General features: G+C 34.4%; 2 protein-coding genes across 2 annotated transcripts; both read right to left on the bottom strand.

Annotated features, from left to right (window-relative positions):
- Positions 1 to 5,037: 5,037 nt before the first annotated feature.
- LOC126751352 (odorant receptor 83a-like) lies at positions 5,038 to 8,144 on the bottom strand. Its single transcript, XM_050461557.1, has 5 exons — positions 7,551 to 8,144; positions 7,280 to 7,479; positions 5,507 to 5,788; positions 5,178 to 5,309; positions 5,038 to 5,071 (listed from the first exon to the last, which is right to left on the bottom strand). The coding sequence occupies exons 1-5, from the start codon at positions 8,142 to 8,144 to the stop codon at positions 5,038 to 5,040; spliced, it is 1,242 nt and encodes a 413-aa protein (XP_050317514.1).
- Positions 8,145 to 12,980: 4,836 nt separating this feature from the next.
- On the bottom strand, positions 12,981 to 27,646 carry LOC126767964 (alpha-tocopherol transfer protein-like). The gene is made up of 3 exons (XM_050485797.1): positions 27,456 to 27,646; positions 14,136 to 14,440; positions 12,981 to 14,060 (listed from the first exon to the last, which is right to left on the bottom strand). Exons 2-3 carry the CDS (start codon positions 14,438 to 14,440, stop codon positions 13,439 to 13,441), a joined length of 927 nt encoding a protein of 308 aa, XP_050341754.1. The 5' UTR covers positions 27,456 to 27,646; the 3' UTR covers positions 12,981 to 13,438.
- Positions 27,647 to 27,963: the final 317 nt, after the last annotated feature.

Here is a 27,963-nt window from a genome sequence, read left to right as displayed (position 1 = left end):
TGTCATAATTGAAGTAAATAGTACAGAGGAAGAACACTAACATATGAAACATTTTAAATCGAGAAATATGTCCAGAATCCAATTTAGTAGCACACTGTAACGATGAAAGCGTTGCGGCAGAAATTCTTCAAACGATATTGGACGTATGGCAGTGGCAAACAAAAGCCAACGCATATATCGGAATAGATCGCAACGACTTTCGTTCGATATGCAACCGTTCGGGTTCGCACAACGCTCGTCTTTGCCGATATTTCGTTCCTTGCTGGAATCATTTCACGAAGCTCAGTCACTTACTATTTTCCAGGCCTTCAGAAAGCGTTGATATTGATATCATCGGCCTCAACACCCGCGCCGTTAGTTCTGCTATCTCCAGACTGGACAAGGAAGCAAAGCAAATGGGCCTGGTCACTGTTGACAGTCATAACTTTGAAGTCGTAGATAATTTCGTCTATCTTGGAACCAGCGTAAACACCACCAACAATGTCAACCTGAAAATCCAACGCAGGATAACTCTTGCCAACAGATGCTACTTCGGATTGAGAAGGCAATTGAGAGTAAAGTCCTCTCTCGACGAACAAAAACCAAACTCCTTCAGTCACCTTCCCGTCCTGCTATATGGTGCAGAGGCCTGGACGATGACAACAACTGATGAGTCGACGTTACGAGTTTTTGAGAGAAAAGTTCTGCGAAAGATTTATGGTCCTTTGCGCGTTGGCCACGGCGAATATCGCATTCGATGGAAAATTGAGCTGTATGAGATATATGACGACATTGACATAGTTCAGCGAATTAAAAGACAGCGGCTACGCTGGCTAGGACATGTTTTCCGAATGGACGAAAACACTCCAGCTCTGAAAGAATTCGACGCAATACCCGCCGGGGGAAGCAGAGGAAGAGGCCTCCACTCCGTTGGAAGGACCAAGTGGAGAAGGACTTGACTTCGCTTGGAATATCCAATTAGCGCCACGTAGAAAAGAAGAAACGACTGGCGCGCTGTTGTTAACTCGGCTATAATCGCGTAAGCGGTGTCTACGCCAGTAAAGAAGGAGAAGAAGGATATTAAGCGTACTTCATTATCTCCTCCGGGCGTTAATGCAACTAATGACATTTTAATTTAGGGTTAGTGCTGAACAGTTCTGTATCTATTCACAAGGTAGTAGCTAGTTCAGGTATTATAGTTTAGTATTCAAGTTCTAACTTCGATCTCACGGTCTGTGATGCTAAAACAGTTTACTTCGAAATTCTTGACTTCAAATTGATGTTCTTTTCTAATCAATTTAAAATCGAAAATTGTAATACCTTTAACACATCATTTACTGTTATAATTGCGTATATCAAAGTACTTTTGGCGCGCCGAAGATAAAAAATCAATTTATAATTTTCCATGAAAACCTTTGTCTTTACTAAAAGTAAATCTAAATTTCGCACTGGTATCACTTACTGACAGCCGAATGAACGACGTATTCTTAATTTACGAATTTCACAACTTCATTGGTAAACTCTGGGTATACTAAATGTCGAAAATAAACTTTTAGGACACAGCACACGGTTTTGCCGACATTTCGTTTACATGCTATAATCATTTCACGAAAACCCAGTCTGTTTTGGAGATCTTAAGAATGCGTTCTTTCGCAGGGTTTTACAATAATTGCAATATTTGTTGTTTCTCGTAAGAAATACCTTCTTGCAGAATTTTTTCAAACCCTTAAGGTCATTAAGCGTACTTTATTCCCACCTCTTTGTGTAAAGACAACTAATGACATTTTAATTTAAGGTTAGTGGTGAAAAGCACAGTGTTTATGCAGAAATAACGGTGTATTAATAACCAGTTGTGTTATATTCAGACAGATTCATAGCTGTAAAATTTGAAAAATCATTTATCCAATTAACATCGACCAAACGCTCTTTTTCAACTATGTATGTGTGTAAAGTTTGGGTGTGCCCGAACATTTTATACTCTCCCAAATTGCAAGTACCAATGCCAGGGAAGCACCTTTAGGTGTTGGCAAAACATAAACTCACTCGATGAGGCATTGATATGGAAAACCTGAAGATCGGAATTCATTATATTAGGGAATTCAGGGAATTTTGATCTGGACAAACGTCTCGACAAATTCCATTAATATATTTGCGTTAATCCACATCCATCGCATTCGTTACTTGACTCACACGTCACTGTTGACATTCGTAACTTTGAAGCCGTAGATAATTTCGTCTATCTTGGAACCAGCATCAACACTAACAACAATATCAGCCTCTAAATCTAACGCAGAATAACTCTTGCCAACAGGTGCTAGTTTGGACTGAGTAGGCAATTGAAAAATAAAGTCCTCTATCGAGGAACTCTACAAGCTCCTCTTCATTCCCGTATTGCTATATGCTGCGGAACCGTGGATATCTGAAGAGTCGGCCTTAAGAGTGTTCGAGAGAAATATTTTCCGAAAGATTTGAAGTCCTTTGCGCATTGGCAACAGCGGACATTGACATAGTTCAGCGAATCAAGAGACAGGGGCTGCGTTGGCTAGGTCATGTTGTCCGGAGAGTAAGAATCAAATTGATATGAAGTAGAAGCAGCTAAACATAAATGAAGCCCAAAGTTGTAGTTGTGTCAGGATTTGGAAAAAATTAAGCGATTTCATAGTTTACCGGTGCCTGATAGTAAAATTGGCATACGGGGTGTGTTCAAAAAGTATCGCGAATTTTGTGTTTTTTCAAATATTATTTATTTATTCATGAATATCTATTTTGTCCCCTTCAAAGTAATCCCCATGATATATTATACACTTGTGCCAACGGTTTTTCCAATCTTCGAAGCACTTCAAAAAATCATTTTTTTTATCTTCTTCAACTCCTCCATCGATGCCGTCTTTATCTCATCAAAGAAGCGTAACGTCGTCCTTTCATGGGCCTCTTCAGTTTAGGGAACAAGAAAAAGTCACAGGGGGCCAGATCTGGGGAATACGGTGGCTGCGGCATCATTAGTGTGTTGTTTTTGGCCAAAAAGTCGCGCACAAGCAACAATGTGTGAGCAGGGGCGTTATCGTGGTGCAAAAGCCAATTTTTGTTCTTCCACAAATCCGGGCGTTTCTGGCGGATTGCTTCGCGCAAATTGCGCATAAGTAGCAGGTAATATTCCTTATTGACCGTTCTTCCATGTGGCAAGAACTTATGATGCACCACGCCCCTGCTATCGAAGAAAACTGTCAGCAAACTGTCGCGATACTTTTTGAACACACCTCGTATATTCAAAGTAAGTGTGAGTAAATCTAGGCAAACTTTGTTGAACCTTGTGGTACACAAGAAGTATGTATAGTCGAGAAACAGCAGAGAACGGAAGTGGTTAAGCTTCTATAGACCTAATCCAAGCATATTTTCATTGTGCCGTAAGTAAAACCTGAAAAAATATACAAATGTAACCTAGAATATATTGCATGTAGTAGATTGATTGAATAATATTCCAATGTTTGAAACAAAAAGAGCCATTACCTGAATATCAAAGTTATTTAACATCGATCTTTTAGGAGATGGTTTAACTAGTGTTGGGTACTTCATGTCTTACGACAGCTGTCTTCGTGTTGAGGTTTATATACGCTCTAAGTATATGATACTTTATGCAGTTTGGTTCCTAAAGTTTTGTGGGAACTTACAACCACAGTGTTGTTTACATTTCTATAATATTATTTGTATAAATAGGTCTAATCTGTGAAATCGTGGTATAGTTTGGTCATCCACTTAAAAGGGGATTCACAAATATTAATTCTAGTTCATGACTACTATGGAACTGCGTAATGTGGTACGACCTACTGTATGATCAGTTTACTATGATTATGACTGCTGTTGTTAACTATTTAAAGCAAGCTCTTTTTTAATCAATTTGCTTTCCACTTTTCTCTATAAGGAATTGTGGTATAAATTTCACATTGTTACCACTTACCCATAGCCGAACGACTTACCTATTCTTCATTCACGATATCCAAAATTCCATTAGCGAGTTTACGTCAAAAGCCAACTTCATTACAATGGCCCAAAGCTACCGCTTGTAAGCCCTCTCTTATCAAATATTAAAATCGCCATTTTTTCATGATTGGAGAAAATGGTACAGAGAAAGAGCACTAACAAATGAAGCAACATTGAATCGGGAAATATGTCCAGAATTAAATTAAGTATCACACTGTAACGATGAAAGCGTTGCGGCAGAAACTTTTCAAAAGCTATTGGACGTATCTCAGTTGCATACAAAAGCCAACGCACATATCGGTAGAGATAGCAACGCTTCTCTTTCGATATGCAACCATTCAGTTTGGCGCAACTGTCGGTTTTCTCAATATTTCGTTGACTTGGTGGAATGATTTCACGAAATCCAGACCCTTCAAGTCACTTACTATTTTTAGCGCTTCAGAAAGCTTTCGTTATAGGGCTTTTGCAGAACTGCGATGTTGGTTGTTGCACTACGAAACAATCTAATGGACCAACGCCCAAAGAGGAGGTTTCCTACTAAAATGACTAAAAATCCTAAATCTCGTTTTTGATGCCCAATAATGGAGTCTGTCAAGAAAAGTGACATACTAAAAACATCAAAGATGAGTTGGGACACGTCACTGAATGAAAAACCTTCGTATTGCTTTCATATGCACCGTTTGCTAAGGCCACAAATGAGTTGCTCTCAAGAAAGAATTTATAGAATGTTCTCAGCTAAGAACAATAAAGAGACTATCGTCGATCCTGAGTCTCATTTTGAAGTAAAAAATAGGTGCTACTACCAAAATCGGAAGTTGTAAGACCTATGTAATTGATGAATGATCATCAAGATTGACTGAGATTAATCAGCAGGCTCACTTAACTCTTGTTGCTGGATCGTCTAAATATTCGCGCTTCACTCCATTATCTGGCTAAGCCAGCAAAATTCTAGGAGGCTTTCGCTCCATGTGTTTTAGCGTCAAGAAAAGCAATTATCCAGGAACAAATATACGATAAGGCGAACATTTTTCTTAGCTTTCATTTATTGCTGTATTTAAAAATGTACTCAAACTTAAAAAGTTATTTTGGCTGTGGTTGTCTCAGATCCATATTTTGCAATATGGTTAAAATCGAGAACGATGTGGTTAAAATCTGAAAAAAAACAACAAAAGCAATTACAATATTAAAATATAAATACGATATAAAGGCTCATTACAGTGCGAAACATCTTCAAATTTAAGTTGTACATCTTGCCACCGGTCAAGCGGAAAGGACGCTGGGCGTTGAGTATAAAGAATAAAGCATCCTGTTTTATTTCACCAGAATGCAAGTGCCATGGGCTACGTTGAAGGGCTTCATCGCAACGTTTGCTACACAAAAATATAATTTCCCCCATATAACAGATCATAAACATTTCCCAGAGCGCCAAGAGCAAATACTGACTAAGCGAGAGCAGACGCAGGAACGAGTTGGCGGCTGTGGACTTAAAGTTTTGATACAATGTTATACGATTTTAATTTCATTTTATATTTGTGGGCCTACCTTAACCCAAACAAATGCGACTAGGCAAACTAGCAGTGTCACTTCAAGATATTTGAGAAACGACAGATAACTGTAGAGGTCCTCCAACATTTTTAGGCCGTGCAATATATAACGATGATGAGCAATGCAAGGTCTAAGGGCGATTTTGAAACCTTCGTAGAAATGTTCGGGTTTCGGTGTTTTCACGTCCAAAAAATGTGGTATGCAGTCGCAGTCAGTGCTGTATTCCTTGGCGATGTAATATTGATTCAGCTCATAGTCGGCGATGCTTTGTTCTTCTCTCAGTAAACTGCCGATATGAGACAGAAAATTATAGAGAAAGTTGTGAGGAAGACATCCTACCTAAAAATGATACTTATAAATATTACTAAATTATTCTTTTAATCTCTTACTCTGATGTAACCATTTCTAAAAATTTCGTCACAATCGAACGTCTGGCTGACGAAGACGCACTATTTGATATACCCGTATATTTACGAGAAACTTTGGTCCCCTAATGAAGTAATTTTAAACCGGGAATGAGAGGTTTTATGGTAAGCTTTTCCACTTTGAAGTTTGTCATTTTGTTCGTTAGAGTTAGTAACTGGTATCGGTCGGGAATTAAGATTGAAGCCAGAACTGTCAAGACTAGACCCTTATCATGCCTCCACTCCACTTTGATTATTCTAGACCCTATATGTGTGGAAAGGCTTAAGTTATTTGGGAGGTCCTGGAAACTTGCGTTTTCGATGGGTTGTGGTATAGGGAGTAAGGTGTGAGATGAGTGGGATTGAGAAGAGGTGGCTAGAGTCATGCTGGGACTCATCATTCATTCACTATTTGGTATTTCTGGGTCGATTATGGATAGGTAAGAGTTTAACTTGCTTCAATATCCAGAACTAAATTACGAAAGGGTGACTCTAGATCCCAAGTAAACACGAATTCTTCGTCTGCAATGGATGGTAGTTGAGGTCAAGCGAGTCGGTGAAGTTTTTAGGTCCACTGCTAGTGGCGTACAGTGCGTATCTGTAGCTAGTTGTGTCTGTATTGTTCGATATCGAGGGGGCATCCCAACAGAAAATGTTAGTCTTCAACGGGAGACATCCCTGCGACCATTTTGGTGTTGTGTAGTTAATGAAATCTCTTTGTCTTTTGACCTGGTGTCGGCGGCTAGCGAATTGGGGATTTTGTTGTGTCTCTGTACATACTTTGGCAATAATCGCCGTCGTTTGGAAAGTGAAAAAGTACACGCTGTCGATTGTTACACCTAAAATCATAGGATTTTTGGTAGACGATATTACAATGCCATCGATTGCTTGCTGAACTTGGAAATTGCACAAATGATTGCCGACACCTCAGATAATTGTTGCACTACGTCTTCAATCCGGGAAGGAACATAAATTGTTTGATATCTTCAATGAGCCTTGCGTAATTGACTATGCCAAAAGGTTTTGGCAAGTTTAAGGGTACTAAATCAAAATCCACCCTGTGAGATAGAATCGTCATCTATGGCCGCGAATTATATGGGTATTTATGACGGTAAGTGCTGTTGTGAAGTTGTTTACTGTACGGAGACTATGTTGATGACCTCCTAGACACAGAAGTTGGATTAAGGTCGGGAGTAATCTCCCGCAAGTGTCTGTACTACTTAGGAAAGGAGAGTTATGGGACGATAAGACTCCCCTAGGTTGTTAAGTTTCCCAGGTTTTAGTAGTGACCTTTCGCACGACCTTTCACGACAGCGCTTTCACTGCCAAATGGTTATGCAGCAATTTGTCTGTGCACTGCAATATAAACTTACATGAGTTCCGATTTCGGTTTTTTTAGAATTGTGTATGTAGTAGCCAAAATATTCTTCAGACTGCAGTTAAGTATATCGAATTGACCAGAGAAGATCAACGCTATCAGCACATAGAAAGCACTCGTACAGCCGAAGGCAGCAGCAATTTGAAGCTGACCCACAGTTTGTAGAAAGTAAATGAACTCGTAAACTATGGGTACCTAAAAAATTTCAACAAATGAAAATGTGAATCAAGAGTCGTCTCGAGACAGTCACCTCAACTTAAACCTACCTTATAATCGAAGGGATACCAGCAGGCCAGTGGCAAGCTGCGATCCTGATTAAAGATGGGTACGAAAAGCCAGAAAGTAACGCCAGCATAACAGCAAATCAGAAATACCGTAGTCCACCTGCTCGACAAATCGACGCTCTCCTTAAATGTAACGTAGGTGAATCCAGCAGCTGACCGCGTTCGACATTCCTCGTTCAAATAGCGCATTAGCTCTTTTACACGTTTGGGTTGGATGCGTTTAAAGAAGACCTTTGCGACTATTGCCCACGTATAGATGATCGTCTGGATCATACAATTCACTATCAGTTCCAGATCACCTTTATCCTGATGCAGATATATGGTGCACATAAAGAGTATGTCGATATGTAGCAATGTTAAATATAAAAACAGTTCGTAAGTCCAATCCAAAGTAACGGCGAGAAACCGCAGACGAGCAGGAAAATAACGTTCTAGTGGTAGGCGATACATGGCAGAGAACCATAAATGCCAACGAATACATTTGAACATATCGCGTCGTTGCATTCTGCACGTCGAACATCCTTCTTGTACCGTTGCGGAAATATCAGGACTTTGCTTTTCTTCATTCGATGACATTTGAATCACGGTTTTTTGTCAATAAACAGAAAATAGTTTGTGTGCTCTTTTTATAGGTTTGTAAGCACCAAGCATTGTTCATTTGCCCAGCAGGAATGCTCTTTCCGAAGCGTGTTTCTTACATATACATATGTAAAAATAAAATTGAATAACCACTTCCCAATTCATTCAAGGGCCGTCGATGTTTCATATTTATAGAAATATTTGAACTTAGTGAAGATCTAAAAAGAAGTCTCAAAAAGATTATGGCGAGTGCTGAGGCATACCCACAGCTCTTAACCGTTAGGCGTGTTGATAGAAAATCATTTCTTGATTCACTGTTTTTTGAATGGAAATATAATTTAGAGAATGAAGAGAAAAGGTCTGCGGACCTCGTCTCGAAATGTCTAACGGGAGGATTGAAGCACTTTTTTACAATAACTCACTTTTTTCTTCTATTTTGAAAGTCCACACAAAAAAACTCCTGCAGGGTTGCTTGCATCACTTTCACTTTGTTATTTTGATCAAAGGGTTGCATCCCTTATGGCCCAATATGTACCGTTGTGTGGCAATAATTACTATATTAAAACAATTTTATAGGCGGAAATTTATTGGTTTTAATAAGAATTGTGCGTGAAAACTTTTCGATTTACCTTTGTTCATGTGATTAAAGCCCAATGGACAAATTATAGGCAAGTTTAATTGACAGGGAAGGAGTTTCGATGACATTCGAAGTTTTAATAATATTTAATCAAATATTTACGCTTTTCGAAGTTCGAAGTTTTAATAATATTTAATCAAATATTTACGCTTTTCTTAGCTTTTAACTTGAAATAGTTACTTCTGGTAAATGTTTAAAAGCTAGGTCAGATTTTCAAGATAACCAAAAAAAAAGCCAAACATATTAAAGTGAAAATGATGTGGGAAGTTTGTTGTTGGTGAATCAAATTTTACAGTCGCTTTAAACTATAATTATTCGAAACACAAGTCTAGTCAAGCCCTAACTAACTGACACAGACAAAGTAGGCCACCCTTCTTCTTCCGCTTTTGTTTTGTATACTTTAAGAGCTGCAGAGCTTGGTTCCATTCTGACTGATTCGACATTGCATTTCAAGGTTCGTGTTATTAACGCTGATTATCTCATAACAACAAGTATCAAGATTCAGTAGATGGACACTTTTTCGCGGGGATATCTACAGGAATCAGTGCTGCGACATCCATAGCTTCGTACATGATTATAGGTAAAATGTCGTGCCAGAGCAATAAGTAAATACAAAGCATGAGCTAAATTTTTGGACCCATTAAATGAACGGATATTCATAGATATCCTTGCAAAACTATATCTTTTTTGCAAGGATGTTATAAGCATATATATTATATATATTTTCACTGATAATTGTGTTTATCATCAGTTGTTGTCGGCATTATTTCGGCCTGATTTGTTCTCTACTTAACGGACTTTTTTTGCATATATTTAATTAATATTTATAATCTAAGCACTTTTGTACAGCTCTTGGTTGATCGACATAAGCAGGAAGATATTACTCCCCGATAAATCAGTTCCAATAATTTTCGAACTATGAATAATATGAATAATGGTCTAAACGTTTTTAAATATTTTTCTGATGGCAAAGAACCTTAAAGAATTTTTGTCCGTTGATCAATCTGTTCTTCGTAATGTTATGATCAGGAAACCCCAATTACGCTAACTGCTTCCTTATTGAGGTACACTTTAAGGAGTAGTCTTGAATTATGCAACTAACAAATTGTTATACTCTTTCAACCAGTTGCTACAGAGTATTATAGTTTTGTTCACCTAACGGTTGTACGTATCACCTAAAACTTAGCGAGATAGATATAGGGTTATATATATATAAATTATCAGGGTGACAAGAAAAGTTGAAATACGGTTGACTCTCTGTCTGTCCGACCGTCCTTGCGTGAAAACTGTAACTTATGTAAAAATTTAGATATCTTGATGAAACTTGATGCAGGTTTCTTAGTATAAAAAAGTTCGGGTTCCTAGAAGGCCTTAATCGGACCACTGTCACGTCCACAAATCGCCATTAACCGAAAACATATGAAATGCTAAAACCAAGCACTAAATTAAGATATAAAACTCATATTTCGCAGAGGAACTACAAGAACTTCTACCTATAGTGTGAAAATGGACGAAACTGGATGAAAACCCCGCCCACTTCCCATATAACGGTACTGTTCAAAACTACTAAAAGTGCAATAAATCAATAATTAAATGCGCCAGATATGCAAGAATTTGACAAAGCTTTAAGGACTGGGGTAAAAATTGGACGATGGGCGTGGCACCGCCTACTATTTGGTGAAATCCCATATCTCGGGACCCGACTAACCGGTTTCGGCAAAATTTGATATGTGGTTTTTTTCATATTTCTATGTCACGTTATGAAAATGAGCGAAATCGGACAATAACCACGCCTACTTTTCATATAACACAATTTTAAATTTCATCTTAATCCTTCCAGTGTACAAATAAAGAAGCAATTAATATAACGAGATAAAACTTTGCATGAGTAATGCCTTTGAAGTATGCGACCTTATGACCACAAATTGTTCAAACCCCTAGGTACCGAATATTTAGACTCCAGTACCTATGTTGACTTTTCATCGAAAATATCTGTCAATGTGTGTGATATATAACTGAAATTCAGGGGTAGTACTTCTCTAACAATGGTATGTCTGTATATTAAAAATGGTCAATATTTCCCTTAGCCCCCATATACCTAAAATAAATATTTTCGAACTTCCAGGTGACTCGGTCAATATGTGAGTTATCTCAATAAAAATTACAATGCGTGTTTTACTCATAACAGTGTATATTTATGCCTAAAATAGATAAATTTGAGCGAAAATTTGACTTACCCCCCATATAACTAATATTAGAATTTTCGAACATCCGAATTTTGAATTTTGACGGTCCAAAACTAAAAGTATTTCGCACAAAAAAATTGTTACTTTAAATAGAAACATTACGACCCACTCAACTTTGGGTTAAGCTTTATTGTTTGGCCGACCAAATATCTACTGTTATATGAGCAAGTGGCATAAATGAGCATTCGCAAGAGAAGTGGTCTACAATTGAGTGGACAGTTAAATGCCACTACACACGTGCCTGCTAGACAAATTTCACTTCAATGCAAGGTAAGCGTGTTCAGGCTTCACTGGGAAAGAGCATGTGAAAAGATTCGTACGCACATATTTGCACGTGGCCAGATGGTGTGTGTGGGTGGTCAGCTGTTTTGTTGAGTATTAAAATAGATCTTTGTGAAAAGTTGAGTTAATTCAAGCCTTTCGTTTAACTTTCACCTCTGTTCGTCTTTTTGCAGGCGACAAATTTTGAAATTTGGCAACAGAGTGAAGACCTCTATTTTTTAGGCAGAAGTAACAATTTCGACCGTATTTTGACACGAACTGACGATGGATCCGATCAGATATCTGTTCATATGTAGAATAGTTGATCGATACCTTAGATGTGCGATCCAGAATACTGAGAACTAAATCTGGGCTACATAAAAAGTAAGTACCTATTGAATAAAAGTAATAAGCTTTTTGAAAAAAAAATTTCTCGTTTATAGAAGAAAAAGACAGCTTTAGCTTGAACATGTTGTCATAATGAGGCTGCTTACAACCTTTATTGATATTAGTGGTTTTCATTACATGATAAGGACATGCAAAAATGAGCACTGGTCCTCAATAAGTGTGAGGTCTTTATGTTAACGAAAGACATATAATATGGATCAGTGTGGACTAGGGAAGCGGAATGGGAGGAGATCACTTGATTGTCACTCCGATGGAATGACTTTTGTTAAGTTTAATATTTAAGTATCATATTATGTGAATCGGGGGAAGTTCTTTTCAATTAAACTTAACGTTTTTATTCAACTTAGTTATATTTTGCGGATCTATAGCTTTGGGAAGGCAGACTCATTGAGTGTCGAGGTCAAAAAAGCAAGATTTGTTCATTCATCACAGTTATCTATACTAAATGAGCAAATAGAGTGGTGGGCTGCTTCAATCGGCGTATTTAATAGTAAGCAAGTTGAACGGATGGACAAATTCAAGGTGATACCAAGTAGTACACTATCAGTTCTGGCTCTTTTAGAAAGTTTGAATTTTACAAAAGCATTGGTCAAAGTTTTGTGGATGGTCATTTTGATTATATGGCCTGGCATGTGTAAGACTTGTCTCTAATGTATTGCAAGATCGTATAGAAGGTCCTGTGCGCATTTCTTTGAAAGTTTTTTAGCTCTCCATTCATTTAAGGTTTGTAAAGTTAAATATCTCTAAACACCTATACGGATGGCCCGAAAATGGACGGTGGAGTTGGTGCGGGAAAATACTGAGTTACTGAGTCCAGAGTTAGACATAAGGCAACCTTTTAAGTTGTCGGATCACTGCAGTTTATTTCAAGCTGAGGTTTTGGCTATTGCGAAAGCCGCGAAGCTGGCCTCTAATGCACCTGCGGAGACTTCCGGAAAATCGACGTAGACAGGCAAGCCGCAATCAAGGCAGTAGCCTCGCATTGCATATCGGCCAGAAGTCTTGGGAAGCAGGATTGCAGTGCAAAGTATTGCCAGAAGTAAACAACTTCACTTCAATTGGGTGCTGGGCCACAAAGGCATCGAGGGCAATGAAATAGTCGACGAGATTGCCAAGAACGGTGTACGGCTAACATCCGAAAACGTGATGTCAGAAAGCTTGTCAGTTGCAATCAAAGGAATGATGCTGTTCAAAGGATATGAAAACTCACGAAGGTGATACTGATACTGATATTCGGCGTTCCCTTGTTTGTTTCCCGTTAGTACAATGGTAAAATAATGCTTAAATTTTTCTGATTTTTATTTATTTCATTAAACATAAACGAATAGCATAAAAGAAAAGAGAATGAAATGAGTGGCATGAGTAAGTTTTACCCACACAACAAAATAACAAAATGTGAAAGATTTGATTATAAAAGTACAAATGTGAGTAATAATTTTTGCGACTGTGGCACAGTCTTGCAAAAGACTACGAGGCAATACGGAACAATAGTATCAAAATAATAATAATAATGGTAAAATTTAATTATTTGTATATACACACAAGCGAATGGTATTTATACAAATGGGGCGATGTCAGTAATTTATTTAAGCTATAATACGAATTTGAGCACAAAAAGCAGCAGCTAGCTTCAAAGCAGAAAGCAAGAGAAAGCCGCGGAACGCAACCGTATCCGTACATCCATTCTATCCTAGCGCTAATCTCAACTACGATTAAATTTGATCTGGAAGTCGTGCAACCTAATCGATGTTCAGTTGTCGGAAGGTGCCCTCCATACCGAACAAATCGTCACTGGTCTTCGGTGAGCCGGGACGCAACGCTTCGTTGGCCTTCTTGCCCTCCTGCTCTTTGAACCAAGGTGTGTATTCCTCCAACTTCTTCTTCCATTGTTGATTCAATTCGACCACCGAACCAGCTTTGCCGCCATATTCGTCGGGCAACAAGTCACGTGGCACCGCCTTGTACAAGCTTTCGATGTTGCTGTGGAAAGTGATACGATTGCGTATCTTCTCCTTAACGAAGGGGCGCACAAAGTTGAAGATCGTATCTACCAATGGGGAAATATTGAACACATGTACCTCCTTCACCTTCACCGGGTATGCCTCCTGCACCGCAATGAGGAATTTTTTAATCACAGTAGGCGTGAATTTGGCAAAATGATGTGCCGAAGCCAGCGTAGCATCGACAATGAAAATATCACCGGCAATGCCGACTTTCTCCTCCAACAGGCGAATGTCGCCGATCATGAGCGCCACCTTGGCGGCATCGTTAATGTGCTGCGCCTGAAAGTCGACATCAATGCCGCGAACGAAAGTGATGCGGCGACCGTTGGGCGTGAGACCAGGTAAAGTTGGGCAGTGTCTAAACATGCGAGAGCGTGAGAAAGAGAGCCAAATGAGTTTAGCTGACTTCATGGCGGAAATTGTAAATACTTACAAGTAATCCAAGACCATCGCCAATTCTGGCCGATTAATATCACGATTGGCGAAGAATTCCGGTACGGCATTACGCATTGTATAGTACATGTCGAGCTTCTTTTTCACCTTCTCCAAACTGAATTTGCAGCCACGCAAGAATGTGGCCAAACGGCCATCGTCCATATCCTTGGGCAGATGCGGTTGTGTGTCCAACCATTCGCGTATGAGTTTGATGTCACGATCGATATCCGATTGGTTTTCGGGTTCGCGTAGTTCCTCACGAATGGAGATGCGTTGTTGAGGTGTAGGCTGGATGAGCATCATCTGTTGGAGAGAAGAGATTGCAATTGTTTCTACTTAGTTGGAATTAAATTATTATTTGGAATTATAAAAAAATTGTGAAACTAGTAAATAATTTATAAAACAGTTCAAGCAAAATGAATTGGAAATTGACCAAAGAAAAGAGTGTCAATTGAAACAAACATTTGGCATAAAGTATGTTATAAGCAAATAAAAGCTATTTTCGATCTCTAAGTCTCCGATAACTAGCATAACAAAATAGAAACCAAATTGATAGTAATGAATCAAACAAACAACTGGTATAAGTGTAAAACAATAAAATAAGCGCGTAGTAGATTGGAATAGATTTGAGAGTGGTAAATTGAACAAATAATTGGTATAAATATAAAAAACTCGTCTCAAATAATGATTTTTTATTTGCAAAACGTTTAAGTGTGGTGAACAGATCAAATAATGTATACAGATCAACGGAATTGATATAATCAAATAGCAGTCGAGAAATGGTATAAAAAGTGGCAAACCTCTAACGGTGTATTTTATATATGAAACATTGGAGTGTGGTGAATCGAACACCTTTTGTTATAAACAAATAGAACTGGTATAATCAAAGAGTAGGCGAGCAAACTGGTATAAATATAAAAACTAACATAAACAACAACCTTGTATTTTATACTCGAAGCATTCGAGTGTGATAAGTCTAGTAAATGTTTAATATGTAACTGGTATAAAAAAAAAACAAACAGGAGAAACTGGCATAAAGAATTGCAACGTTTATTAGACGCGAATAACGAAGTGTGGCGAATCGAACAAATAGTTAATGCAAACCAAAGAAACTGGTATAATAGGAGAAAAAGCAACTGCTATAAATATAAAAAACTAACTCTGTCTTATATTCGCGAATTGCCCGAGTAGAGTACATTGTGCAAATACTTATTATATAACAAAGACTAGCAAGAAAAAACTGGTATAAAAATTAAAAACTGGCATAATCAAATAAAACTGTTTCCAAAATTTCCAAATCTTAACGAGCGGCGAAACGATTAAGCAATTGATTTAAATTAGTTAAACTGGTATAATAAGCACATATATTTTTCACTAATTAGTTTTTTTTTAATGTTTATTGTTATTTTCTACCTACATACATATGACAATTTCGTAAAGTATTCGGTTAGCAAATTTTTTAGATATACATACATATATAACCTGAACCTGTACAGCCAAATTAGTAAAAAAAACATATTAGTAATAATAAAATATATACACAGAGACAACCTTCAAATTTTGCTTCACAGCTTGTGGCGATTGTAGCTAACATGTCTGCACACAACTTGCGCAACATGTTGATGCTAATGTTTCGCAACATAGTGATGTTGGCCAAGCAGACGGTAATATGCCAACGCAATAGTATGAGTGAACTGAGTTGCTTCATGTCGTTGTATGTATGCAAAATGAATGTATGTTTGTATATTTTTTCACAAGTGTGCTCAAAAATGTTATAAATAAATAAAAACATGCGACTAAAGCGGAATAAATAAATATTTACGTCAACCAGAGATGAGCACTAATTCTGTCGGGCACTAATAGTTCCGGCGGCCGCATAGCTAAATAATATAGTGCGCACGCTATTCTAATATTGTTCTTTAGCTGATGCTGCGTGCAGCTGCGCAACAGGTTTTGGATTTTGCATAATAGTAGGAAGTTCACCAAAATATATGCGAAGTATATGCATAGTTATATATAGTTGCTGTGATGTTGTGTAATAAAGATTAAGTTTATGAATAAAATGTGTTTGTTTTATTTTTTATAATCTTTTATGATTCTTCAATATCCGCCAGCTTGTCAAAGCCGCATTGCCGCCTCGTGGTGACCACAACTTTTGTTGCCAACAGCTTAGCCCACCGAGTGACAACCAAAGCCGGTATTGATACTGAGCTGTGTGCGAGGCATGCTTGTTTACTTATTAATGTGTGCAAATAACTTAATGTAGCAAGTGCAAATTGCCGTTTGGTTTGAGCAATTTTTGTTTATTTGCTTGCAATCACGCCACATTTCCGCTAATTACGCACAAAACCACGCTTCTGAGTTGACGAACGGAAATCGCTTGAACTCACCACTTCAGCCGTGGTTGGGAAGTAATGCAGCACGGCAAAAAATTCCAAAAAAATAAAATAAAATAAAATAAAATAAAATAAAATAAAATAAAATAAAATAAAATAAAATAAAATAAAATAAAATAAAATAAAATAAAATAAAATAAAATAAAATAAAATAAAATAAAATAAAATAAAATAAAATAAAATAAAATAAAATAAAATAAAATAAAATAAAATAAAATAAAATAAAATAAAATAAAAAAAATAAAAAAAATAAAATAAAATAAAATACATAAAATTTAGTTTTTTTTTCTTTCTTTTAATGAGCTTTTTTGGAGTTTTCTTGTTATTATAAATTAATTGTCTTTTAATTGTTCGCAATTTTGTTTATGGCAAGTGCGCATGTGCATGTACTGGGCATACATACCGACAAATGCGACAACAGTTGCAATTATTATTGCGTCTTCAATTTAAAAGAAGATTATTTCTCAATTTTGCAGGCGTGGCGTCACGCTTGATGACAGCGCTTCGATAACAGTGCCATTTAATTGCGATACACATGACAATTGTTTCGGCATGAAATTATTTGTATTTTTAAATTATGACGTCGAGTCAAGTGGCGCAGTAGCAAAATTTAATTTTTTATTTGGTTTTGCTAATGTTGTTTAGCAAAAGTTTTGACAGCATATTATGATTGTATTGTTTTTTTAGGAAAGAATAATGTAAAGATTTATTGATTCAAAATTTTGTGTGACATCTTGAATAAACTCTTTCTGATTAAGAAACAAGGCTGCTAGAATTATATTCATATATTTTTTTGTTAGATCTAACCTGGATAAAAGGTGTTGATAAAATATAGCTTTTTGCAGGGAAAATATACTGTTGAAGACTAGGTTTGGATTGGTCAACAATATATGGACTCAGGGACATCAATCTTCGAAAAGTGGCATGCTAAGTTCAAACGCGGCGAAATGAGCACAGAAGACGGTGATTGCAGCGAACGCCCAACAGGGGTTGTTACCTACAAAAACTTCAAAAAAGTCCACAAATTAATTTTGAATGATCGTAAAGTGAAGTTGTTCGAGATAACAGACACTTTAAAGATATTAACTGAACGTAAACACCATATCATTCACGATTATTTGGGTATGAGAAATATCTGAGAAAAGTGGGTGCCGCCCGAGCTCACTCTTGAACAAAAACAAAAACGCTTCAGCTTGCTTCCGAACCCTCCGTATTCTTCAAATCTGAACCCCCAACCCCTGTTTCTTGTGCTCAGACCGCAAAAGAATGCTAACTGGGAAGAAATCTTCGCCGATTGTAGAGCTAATCGCCGAAACTATGGCCTATTTTGAAGCAAAGAAGTGCTACAAAAATGGTATCGAAAAGTCGGAGGACCTCTATATTCAATGCATCGCGTGGAACTATCTTGCATAAGAAACCGAATTTTGGCACAACAAATGTATTTTACTATGGTAGGCCGGCGACTTTTCAATTGTCTTGCCTTGGCTAGAAAGAAATGGTGAACTGACGGCTGTTAGATCATTTCAGCATTTTGAATGGAAAATTTCCAAAACACAAATCGCTTGAAATGCGTAAAACATGATATGATAACAACAAGGTACTTCTAGATAAAAGTCTGCGAGCAGCCAAAAAGTACAAACTTCAAAGGACTGATAGTTATCTGCGAGTACGCGAACGAATTCCAATTTTATAAACATTCTGTTGCTGTGCGTTTCCAAGAGTTTGAAAATCAAAGAGCTGTCATAGTTCCATTCATCAAATTGAGAGAACAACAAAAAAGTGTTATGAAGCCGCCTTTCAATTTCACCTCGCAATCACGCTTCAACTGGCAGACCGCCCAATCAGCAGCCACTCATTCGATTCATTCACGGTACTAATTAAATAGCAATCAAGCGACAGCAAGCAACTGTTATAATAACAGCAATAACAACAGCAAGCCTTCGACTCATGCTATCGTGATGTGTCATTTAGGCAGATTTGTGTTGAACTATTTACGAGTATTTGCAACGCTGTTTAGTGGCTCACAGTTGCAAGACACACCCACGAACAGCTGACAAATTAGTTGTTGTTAGTCGTCTTGCAATTACTAATGCTGCTGGTAGACGCGGTTGTTGCTGGTGTTTCAGTTGTACACACAATTTGCATAAACGCCTTGTCATGCAATGTCGCTGGCAGCACAACAACACTGCTGCCGTTGAAGTGAATGAGCCGTCATCACACATACATATATGTATACATATGTATAACAACACTCAATATGTATTCAGAGACGTATCTGTTTGTAAATAAATGCAAGGCATCACACCCACCCGCCGTCTCTAATATTGTGCAATATTTATTGCTCATTTCATTGATATTTACGGTCGTCTTGTGTGTGAATTTGCTGTTATACTCTCAGTACTTTGGTTAATTGATTAGCATTAGTTAGTGAAATGTTGCACAAATGCGTACGGGCATCTGAATAAAAGTTGGGGGGCTTTGCTGAGCATGAAGTTTCTTATCGGGTTCACTGGATTAGTCACTGGTTTCAAGTTGGCTACAGAGCTGTTATTGCAGGGAAATTTTGAAAAATTCTACCGAAAACATCCTCTTTTTTAAACCAAAAAGCTTCACACATGTTCCACCTTATCTGGCTGTTTCTTCTTAGGCTTCAAAGAGACTGTTGCTTAAAAAACTTTTTAAAAAGTTGGTTTTCTATTAGCATTTCAGAGCTCATTCCTCCCTGATGAGTTCGAAAAAAGCATTGGAAAGTAGTGAATCGAATAAATTATACCAATTTCTGAAACAATACGGCAGCATTAGCGTTGAAACCCTGCGCTATCATGTTTTCTGATAGATGCGCTGTTGTTACGCTTCTTTGTTTGATGGAGAAATCCTTCTTAATTCTCCATAAGAAACATTTCAGTGACCACTTAATTTCGAGGCTTACGTTTTCTATAAATAATAGTGCTTTATTTTAAGTCTTAAGTTAAAAAAAAAAAAATTTATTTCCATTTTCAATGGTAAAACTGGTATAAAATGAGTAAACCAAAATAATGTTAGCTTTGAACATGGCGGTTATACCACTTTAACGAGGTATACGTTCTTGAATAAGTATGGAGAGTACGAGCTCAACTCTACTACAACTAAGGAAAATCTAAACATGAAACGGAGGTTTCCGACCAGATATAGACTCCTATTTTTGCTGGCTTATATTTATATTTTCAAAGTTTGACCCGGTTAAACGCACTATGGTATATGGAGTAAAAGAAGTGTGTAGAAATATAAAGTTTGTAGTGACGTCAGAATAGGAATACAGAGAGAACTGGAAGAAATGAAGAAATTTGTTTCGGGTTATCATAGGGTAAAATGAATGAAAACAAAAAATATTTTAAAAGAATTTGATAATCAAAGAATATAAAAAAAAAAAAATTAATGAAGAACTTCGAGTAAGAAATTATTGGCAGATCGGGCTAGCATATTCAAAACAAGCTTTTTAAAGTTAAGCATTTGGCGCTTTTTTTGAAAAAAAAAAAATTTTTTTTGCAGTGTAATTAGATTTTTTAACCAACTATTTTTTGAATTTGGTATACATTGAAAATATTTTCCTTAAGCAATTGAGAGTAAAAGTAGTAGCAAAGAGCTTTTAAAAAGTTTTTGAAGTTATTCCAGTATTTGTATAAAACTTTAAAGGAGCTTTTGCAATCAATATTGTCAGCATTATGATGCTTTTTTTGATATATAGTACAACAAACAGCATTTTCGAAGATAGAGTGGTATTAATAGTACATATAGGGTGTTTCATGTTATCGTTGTTTTTTTTATAAATTTTGAAATTTTTATTTAATATTTTCTTTAAAAAACACGATGGATATTCAATATATATATGATTTTTATAGCTTTTATGGTATAAGGAAGTAGGAAAATGCGAAGTTTTGAAGCACTATGGTTGGCAACACTGGTTATGATATATTTGTAATGTTTGCAATTGAGTAGCTGGAAGATACGATTTATGATATCTATTTCTAATTCTGGTTCAAGTTATTAAACGCACATAGTTTTAAGTGTTGAAAAGCAACTCCGAATTTTTTTTTTTGATTTTGCATTCTAAAAATTTTATATTACATATATATATATATATCTTAACATAAAAAATAATGCATAAAGTGAAAGCAGATATACTTTTTCTCGTATAAAAGTCTCCAATCTTAAATGAAAGCGTATAAATAATTAAAAAAAAGCTTCCGAAATCCGCGCCATTAAGCGACCAATAAATGTTTCTCTTGCCCAACTGTGCGCTTTACACAAAATTATTAAATTATTTTTATAAAAGCGAATAGAAATAAATTTCGCGCGAATTCGTTTCACCAGCTTGGCAACGGCAGAGCAAAATGAAGCAATTACAGAGCGTAATTAAAAAAAATTATGGCAATAATAAAATTTTAAAATATAATAACCATATTTGTTTGTTGTTGTTGCAAACGCAGGCAGCACGTTTTCGCAACAACACTTTCGCATTTTGCTTTTATTGCCTTTACGCCGCGCAAATTGGTGCGCACGTTCGGGGCTACGACCAATAAATGTGTCTTACAGTTGACGGCAGCTAACGGTAGCGCTGTGTGTCGCTTTCGATTTCGATGGAAGCGATGGATTTACTGGTGCCTTCAAGTTGCTGCAGCAATCAACAGCGAATGCGGAGTTATTGCACGCATGTTTGTGTGGTATGTGCACAGCAAATGCATTGAGCGGTGATTACAACAACTAAAGCAGTACTATTCACCATTATTTTGTTGTTGTAATGCAACGGCAACAATTTCATGTGGCAAACGCTTGCAAAATCGATTGCAACTCTTTTTTCGGAGGGGAATTTAGGCAATTACTCGTAAAATCGCAGCAATTACACATACATATGTGTGTTTATACATATATATATATATATACATATTGAGTTTATATACATATATAGCATATACATACATAATATCTAGTTAATATGCTTGCAATTGCATGCGGCTGTTGGCGCGCTTTGCTCCCGTTGGCAGCGCGTAGAATCGCGGTGGACGCGCTTGATCAGTTTGCTGTTGTTGCTATTGTAAATATACAGAAATGCCTTCCCATCGCAAATCGGTGTACAAATACGCTCACATATAGACTTCTAACTCTGACAAGTCCGCAATTGCTAGTTGATTACGCTCGCTAAGTGCTTGCAACCTGCTTGCAGCTTTGCACATTGGCTGAGCGTGTTGCTGCCGCCAGAAGTTGCAACATCTAGAAAACCAGAAACAAACCTGTTTGGTCTATTGTCTAACATTTGCCAGCTTTTTGCACCATTTATTTGTATTTTTTCGTACTTTTTTGCTTGTATGGCATTTTTGTTGTTGTGTATGTATGTGTGCTTGGCTAAAGCGCCGTGTGTGTTTATTGACCCAAGCCAGCAAGCATTTGGCAAGCACGTTGCTTACAACATATTTGTTGTTTGTTTATGTTGGCCAACTTTTGTCATTCTTGTGCTTCGGGAAGTGGCAATAAAAAGGCGATAAATGGCTTTTCGCAAGTTTTGGTTTCAGACACTCTGCGATGGTATTGAGGATTACAATTTGTTTTAACAAATGTTTACAGCGCAAGTGTTAAGTTATATGAGAGTGAAAAGATAACTTGAATTTGAAGAGGCTTGTAGAATTTCAATGTAGATTGTGTTTCAGAAGATTTGATGTCAAAAAATTTTATAAAAAAGTGCTAAGAACCGAATTGCTTTGTTTGTGAAAATATAATAATGTATATGAATTTTAAAAGATTTTCAACGCGTTGCTGTAAGTTGACTTTGCAAAAGTATCCTATAAGACATAAATTATTTTTATTATTTATAAAAAATATTTGTATATATTTGCGTTCAGAAAATCTATAATTTGGGACTTTCTATGCCTCTAAGCTTTAAGATTATCATAATGATGAGAGACCAACATTTTTTTTAAAAGCCTTTGCGAAATTAAAAGCACCTTTTAGATAATAAATAAAAATTCTATTTTTGTATGATTTTTGTTTTTTAAACTAAACAAAAATACAAAAAAAAAAAAACATTTAAATTCAGTAATGCAGTTCATTGGCAAAATGGTATGCAAATATTATTAAGGTCTAATTTAAAAAGCATTTTACTTCCATTTGACTTTTCAAAAGTGATTTTGTATTTTTCTGAATTTTATATGTTGTTATATATGTTTAAATTCAATATACTTAAAACATTTAGTGTTTTTGATTGATATAAAAATGTAGGAAAATATATATTTGTTTTGTTAATAAAGATATTAAATATATATATAAATAAATATATATTTATTTTATAGTTTTTTATATAGAAAATATATTTAAATTAATAATAATAAAATTTTATATTCAAAAATATCTTTTTAGTATTTTTTTTTATAAAGTATATAATAAAATTTTTAAGAAATATTTTATTATTATTTGTTTGTTTTATACGTTACATATAACATAATTTTTGAGAAATACTTTTATTATTTTTAATTATCATATATTAAAATTATTATTCATAAAATTGTTTGCAAAATGGAACACAAAAATATTTTAGTAGAATTTTATAAAACTTGTTAATAAAATATGCATATTTTTAATGTGTATTAAATAAAATTAATCCAAAGAAATATATAACTAATAAACGAGTTTTATAAAATTCCATAAAAGTGTTTTTTACACATTTTTATATATAATAATTTAAATGTATATTTAATAAAAAGAATTATTAATTTTCTAATTAATAATCATAAAAATATTAAAATAAAAATATTAGTTTTCTAATTAATAATCATAAAAATATTTTTTTAAAAATTATGTTATATATTTTATAAATAGTAATTGAAAAATACATTCTTATATAAGAAATTATTAAAATTTTAGTAAATAAAAATATTAAAAAAGAAATTCAAAGTAAAACACGTATAACATTTTTTGAATCATTGAAGTCAATCTATAATTAATTTATTTTTGTTGGGCATATTACTTTAAATTTTAACTGCAGAATAAAGTGCATAGATAAATTTTACAATCTATTTTAATTCATAATAAAAATATTTTTGTATTAGAAATTTATTTTTTAGTGCTCTACTTTAAAAGTTTGGTAAAGTATTTTTTAATAGTGATATTATTTTATTTGTTTTATATATTAAAGAGATACTATTTCAGTTTTCTTGATTGCTTTAAAAAATGCAATTTTGTTGTAACAAAAAATTAAAAAAATATATTTTATAAAATATTTTATATATGAAACATTTTTATTATATAAATAACTTTTATGCAATTTCATACAAATATATTTATAAAAAACTATTTTTATAAAATTTTGTGATATTTAACGCTATTTTTTTCAATGTATAGAAATTAATTATACTACTTTATAAAAATCAAAAAATACAAAAAAAAAAATATAAAAAAAAAATATGTATATAATTAAAAGAATACCTTTTTTTCAAATATATTTTAAAAATATAAATTTTACAAATTTTAACAAATTAATTACTCTAAAGTTTATTTGAAAAATCTCGAAAATCTTAACAAAAAAACGATTTTCCAGAACAAACAGAAATATTTATATGCGCCTAAGCACGAAAACTGTACTTCCTTAACATTTGGATCGGAAAAATTCACTATAATAAACAATGGCATAATAATAACTGTCAAATTGGTTATTATCTCCATTTCACGAAAAAATTTTGTTTAGAGTTAAAATTGGCATAATTTATAATCAATACAAATATTGTGTTGCGCTAACTATCACACAAAAATACAACAAAGTAGTAGAAATCTTCACAATTTATTAATCGCATGCAAATTAGCTTGCGTTGCCAGAGAAACCGGGTCTTTGCCGGCGTGTTTATTTACATATATACCGCTTCGATTGGCCACAAGACTTCCGCATTGACCTTTAGTGTGTGCGAAATTTGTGCTGAATATTGGCGACAAGTCGCCCTGGTGCTACCAACATCAAGGCATCAGCCATTGCCGCGTTCACCTAGATTTCGCAGCAGCACAAACAAAAGACTCAAGCGACGAACTTGACATTGCGCAAGGTCTTCGATGTTGTTGTTGTTATAACATTTCTGTATAATTTTCGCAAATAACCGTGTTTGCAACAGCAAGCTTTTATTTTTCTGTGAGCCGAAACGAGTGCCTTAGTAAACACATTTGTTGTTGGTGCTCTATTTGCTTTGTATGAAACACATGTTCAAATATTTGTTGTAAAATGAATTTGTTGAAGTTATGTGTTGCATTGCGGTTTGCGGTAAAAAGTTGAGTCAAGTGAGAAATTCTAAATTTTTTAGTAAATTGCTAGAAATACTGAGCAGCGAGGCATATGCTAAGAAACGCTGTTCTCTGCTCGCTAATCGTAATTTTAGCACTGCTTGCACATATTTTATGGCATTCTCTGTATAATTTTACTAATTTTTGTTGAGTTTTCACTACTGTGAAGCAAATTCTTTAAGGCAATGAAAAACTCATTATTTTTGGGCTATAAATTTTAAACTCTAAAATTTCAACATTTTATAAATAATTATTTTTTCTATGTACCCAAAAAATGGCACAAAATTAGGGCTTTAATTTCTTCGAAAATTTTGGAGGGATCAATGCAAATATTGCAATTTGTAGATATTTGTGAAACATTTTGCAGCCCTAGAAGTACTTTCTTAATTAAACGAGTTCTTTTTAAATCTCTAATTAGTCACATACATAATTTTATAGTAAATTTTATAGTATATATTACTTAAGATATTATGCTAATGCTCAGATTGAGTTGAGACTACATCGCATCGTTTTTTGAATGATTATTTCTAAATAATTCCAGTGAACGATTTAATTAAGTATGAACAGCATTTAATTTTCCAACATTTAAGATACAAGCTTGCTGATAAATTTTGTGAGAATTTGAAAAATGATTTGTGAAAAATTATATTTAAAAACAAATAATAATAATATTTTGCCTAACTTCGAAATAAGTTGTAAATAATTATTTTTTTGTAAAAAGTTTTTTAAATTTTAATATTCGCAATTACAAAAAATTTTTTTTTATTTTTGAAATTTTTTAAAATTTATTTTGTAAGTTTTTTTTAATTTTATTAATTTTATATTTTATTATTTAATTTTTGGAAAAAAAATTTTTAAATTTATTTTGGAAAAATTTATATTTTCTTAACTTTATTTTTAAACTTGTTTGTAAAGTAAAAAAAAAATGTTTGCAAATTTTAAAAAATAATTTCATATGAAAAACAAGATATAATAATATTCTGCTTGGTTTTGGAAACTTCAACTTTAAAAATATATTTTTTAAGAATCTCTCACGAAAATTTGTGAATAGAATGGTAATTTCATATTTTCAACAATTTTCATACACATTTATTTCAGGAAAGTATGTTTGGCTACAGTTAACTGAATTGTAATAGTTTAAATATAGATTATAACTTAATGTTGAGGCCACTGACTCCGAATTTCGGTAGTAAATTTTAATAATTTCGACTTGTTATTGAATCGTTTATCTTTTTATGATGAAATGGCAAACTTTACTGCAGAGAAATGTCAAAAGAGCGGGAAAAAATATGGCGTCGTTTGTTGTCCCTATCGGTCTACTTTTATAGCGTCTCTATTCAAAAACCTTATATATAAACTTTTGTCGGTATATGAAATATTTGAACAAATTTTAGGAAATATTTGGAAACTTAAAAAAAAACACTTTTGTTTATTTTGTTATTAATACAAATTTTTTATTCATTTATTTTTTCAATTATATTATAAGTTTCCTTCTTTTTAAAGAAACTTGTAAAATTTTTTTGACTTCTTAGAATTATTCTTATTTTAAACAATTGAAATTTTCTGAATTTTTATAAAAAATATTTAACTAAATGTGGCAGAAATTAAGATACTTCACCGAAAAAATGCGTGTATTTTTATAGAAAATAAATGTTCTATTGTTTAATATGCATTAAAGAAATATTTCAAGTCTTGCCATATTTGTTGATATTAAAACAAAAATTATGGCCTACAGTTTCAGTTAGTTTCCCCTCATTTAGCTATGTGTATAAATATTTGAGTATAAAATTTTTTTCCACTTAAAAATAATTTTCGTTTTATCTGCTCTAAAACTATTTAACTTCAATATTCTTTCCACATTACATTTTTTGTTGAATTAAACATTCCCTTGTTTTGTTCAAAATTTTCAAAATTTTTTTTTTTTCAGTTCAAATAATAAGTTTTCGAAAAATTTTGAAATACTGAGTTTTCAATTTATTTTTTTAATGTACAGTTTCAAAAATGTTTCCTCATTTTTTTAATTTTTCGTTAATTTTTTGAATTGCTATAATAATATTTTTTCCCAACAACATTTTCTCTGAAAATCTTACATTGATTTGTTTCGGTCAAAGTCTTAAAAAATTATTTTTCAATTCAAATACAAAATTTTCCAAAGACATATTAGTTAGTTTCAATGTTTTTATTTTTTGTACAGCTTAAAAAAATTATTTGAAATTTTTAATTTATTCCTTCAAATTTTTTTGAACTATTTCGCTCATAGTATATACATATAATTTGCTTCTGATTTAGGCATAAACTGATTCAAGAAACCACCTTCATGAAAAATAAAAAAAATATTTTGCCACAAAATATAAATATACATATTCCTTACACAACAAATTTTGTTCTTACACAAAACATAGTTTTCTCACAAAAATTTTAAATTTTTCCGAAAGACGCCTCTTAGCTCTTGTTTTAGTTTTTTGTTAATTATGTGCGCTTTGAAAACAATTTCGAAGCACCGAAAATTCACCGTCAAGTGCGCTGCTTAAGTCTTTTGTTTGCCTATCTTATATCCAATTATTTATTTTTTGAGTTGAAACTGTAATTTCTTCAATTACAATTAATTTGATCCTTGCGTGTTTCCTTACCTTGAGGGCTTTCAAGTTGTTTTCGAAGTTTTAATCCAAAAAAAGTTGTAATCCTTTTGCAATTGTCACGGCCGATTTGCGTGCTTTAACTAAGTTTTCTAATTTTTATTTTTGGTTTTGGAATTTTTGGCAAATATTGAATTATTCACGACCGCACTAGCAACAACGACAACAACCGCCTCGTTGGTGGCTAAATCTGCAACTGAACACTGCCAAACATGTTTTGCCGCTATATAAGTCCGGTGTAGCTGCAGCGAGTTGTTGTTGTACCGTCGCCAGCTGTTGTTGTCGTCGTCGTCGTCGGCGCTTTTGTGCAATGGCACAGCTAAGCGGCAATCTAAGTCACTTCGTGTATGTGTGTGCCTGTGTTCGTACTTGTACCGTGGTACGTGTGTGTGCTGTCGCGATGCGTTGCCGCGCAACTGGGTTCCACATCACTAAGTCAAAGCCGAAACCGAAACCGAAATCGCGACGAAATAAGCCAAACTACAATAAAAGCAACAAAAAG

Source organism: Bactrocera neohumeralis, chromosome 2 (genome assembly GCF_024586455.1).
Source record: "Bactrocera neohumeralis isolate Rockhampton chromosome 2, APGP_CSIRO_Bneo_wtdbg2-racon-allhic-juicebox.fasta_v2, whole genome shotgun sequence".
Taxonomy (NCBI): Eukaryota; Metazoa; Arthropoda; class Insecta; order Diptera; family Tephritidae; genus Bactrocera; species Bactrocera neohumeralis.
This window is presented reverse-complemented; position numbering and strand designations above follow the sequence as displayed.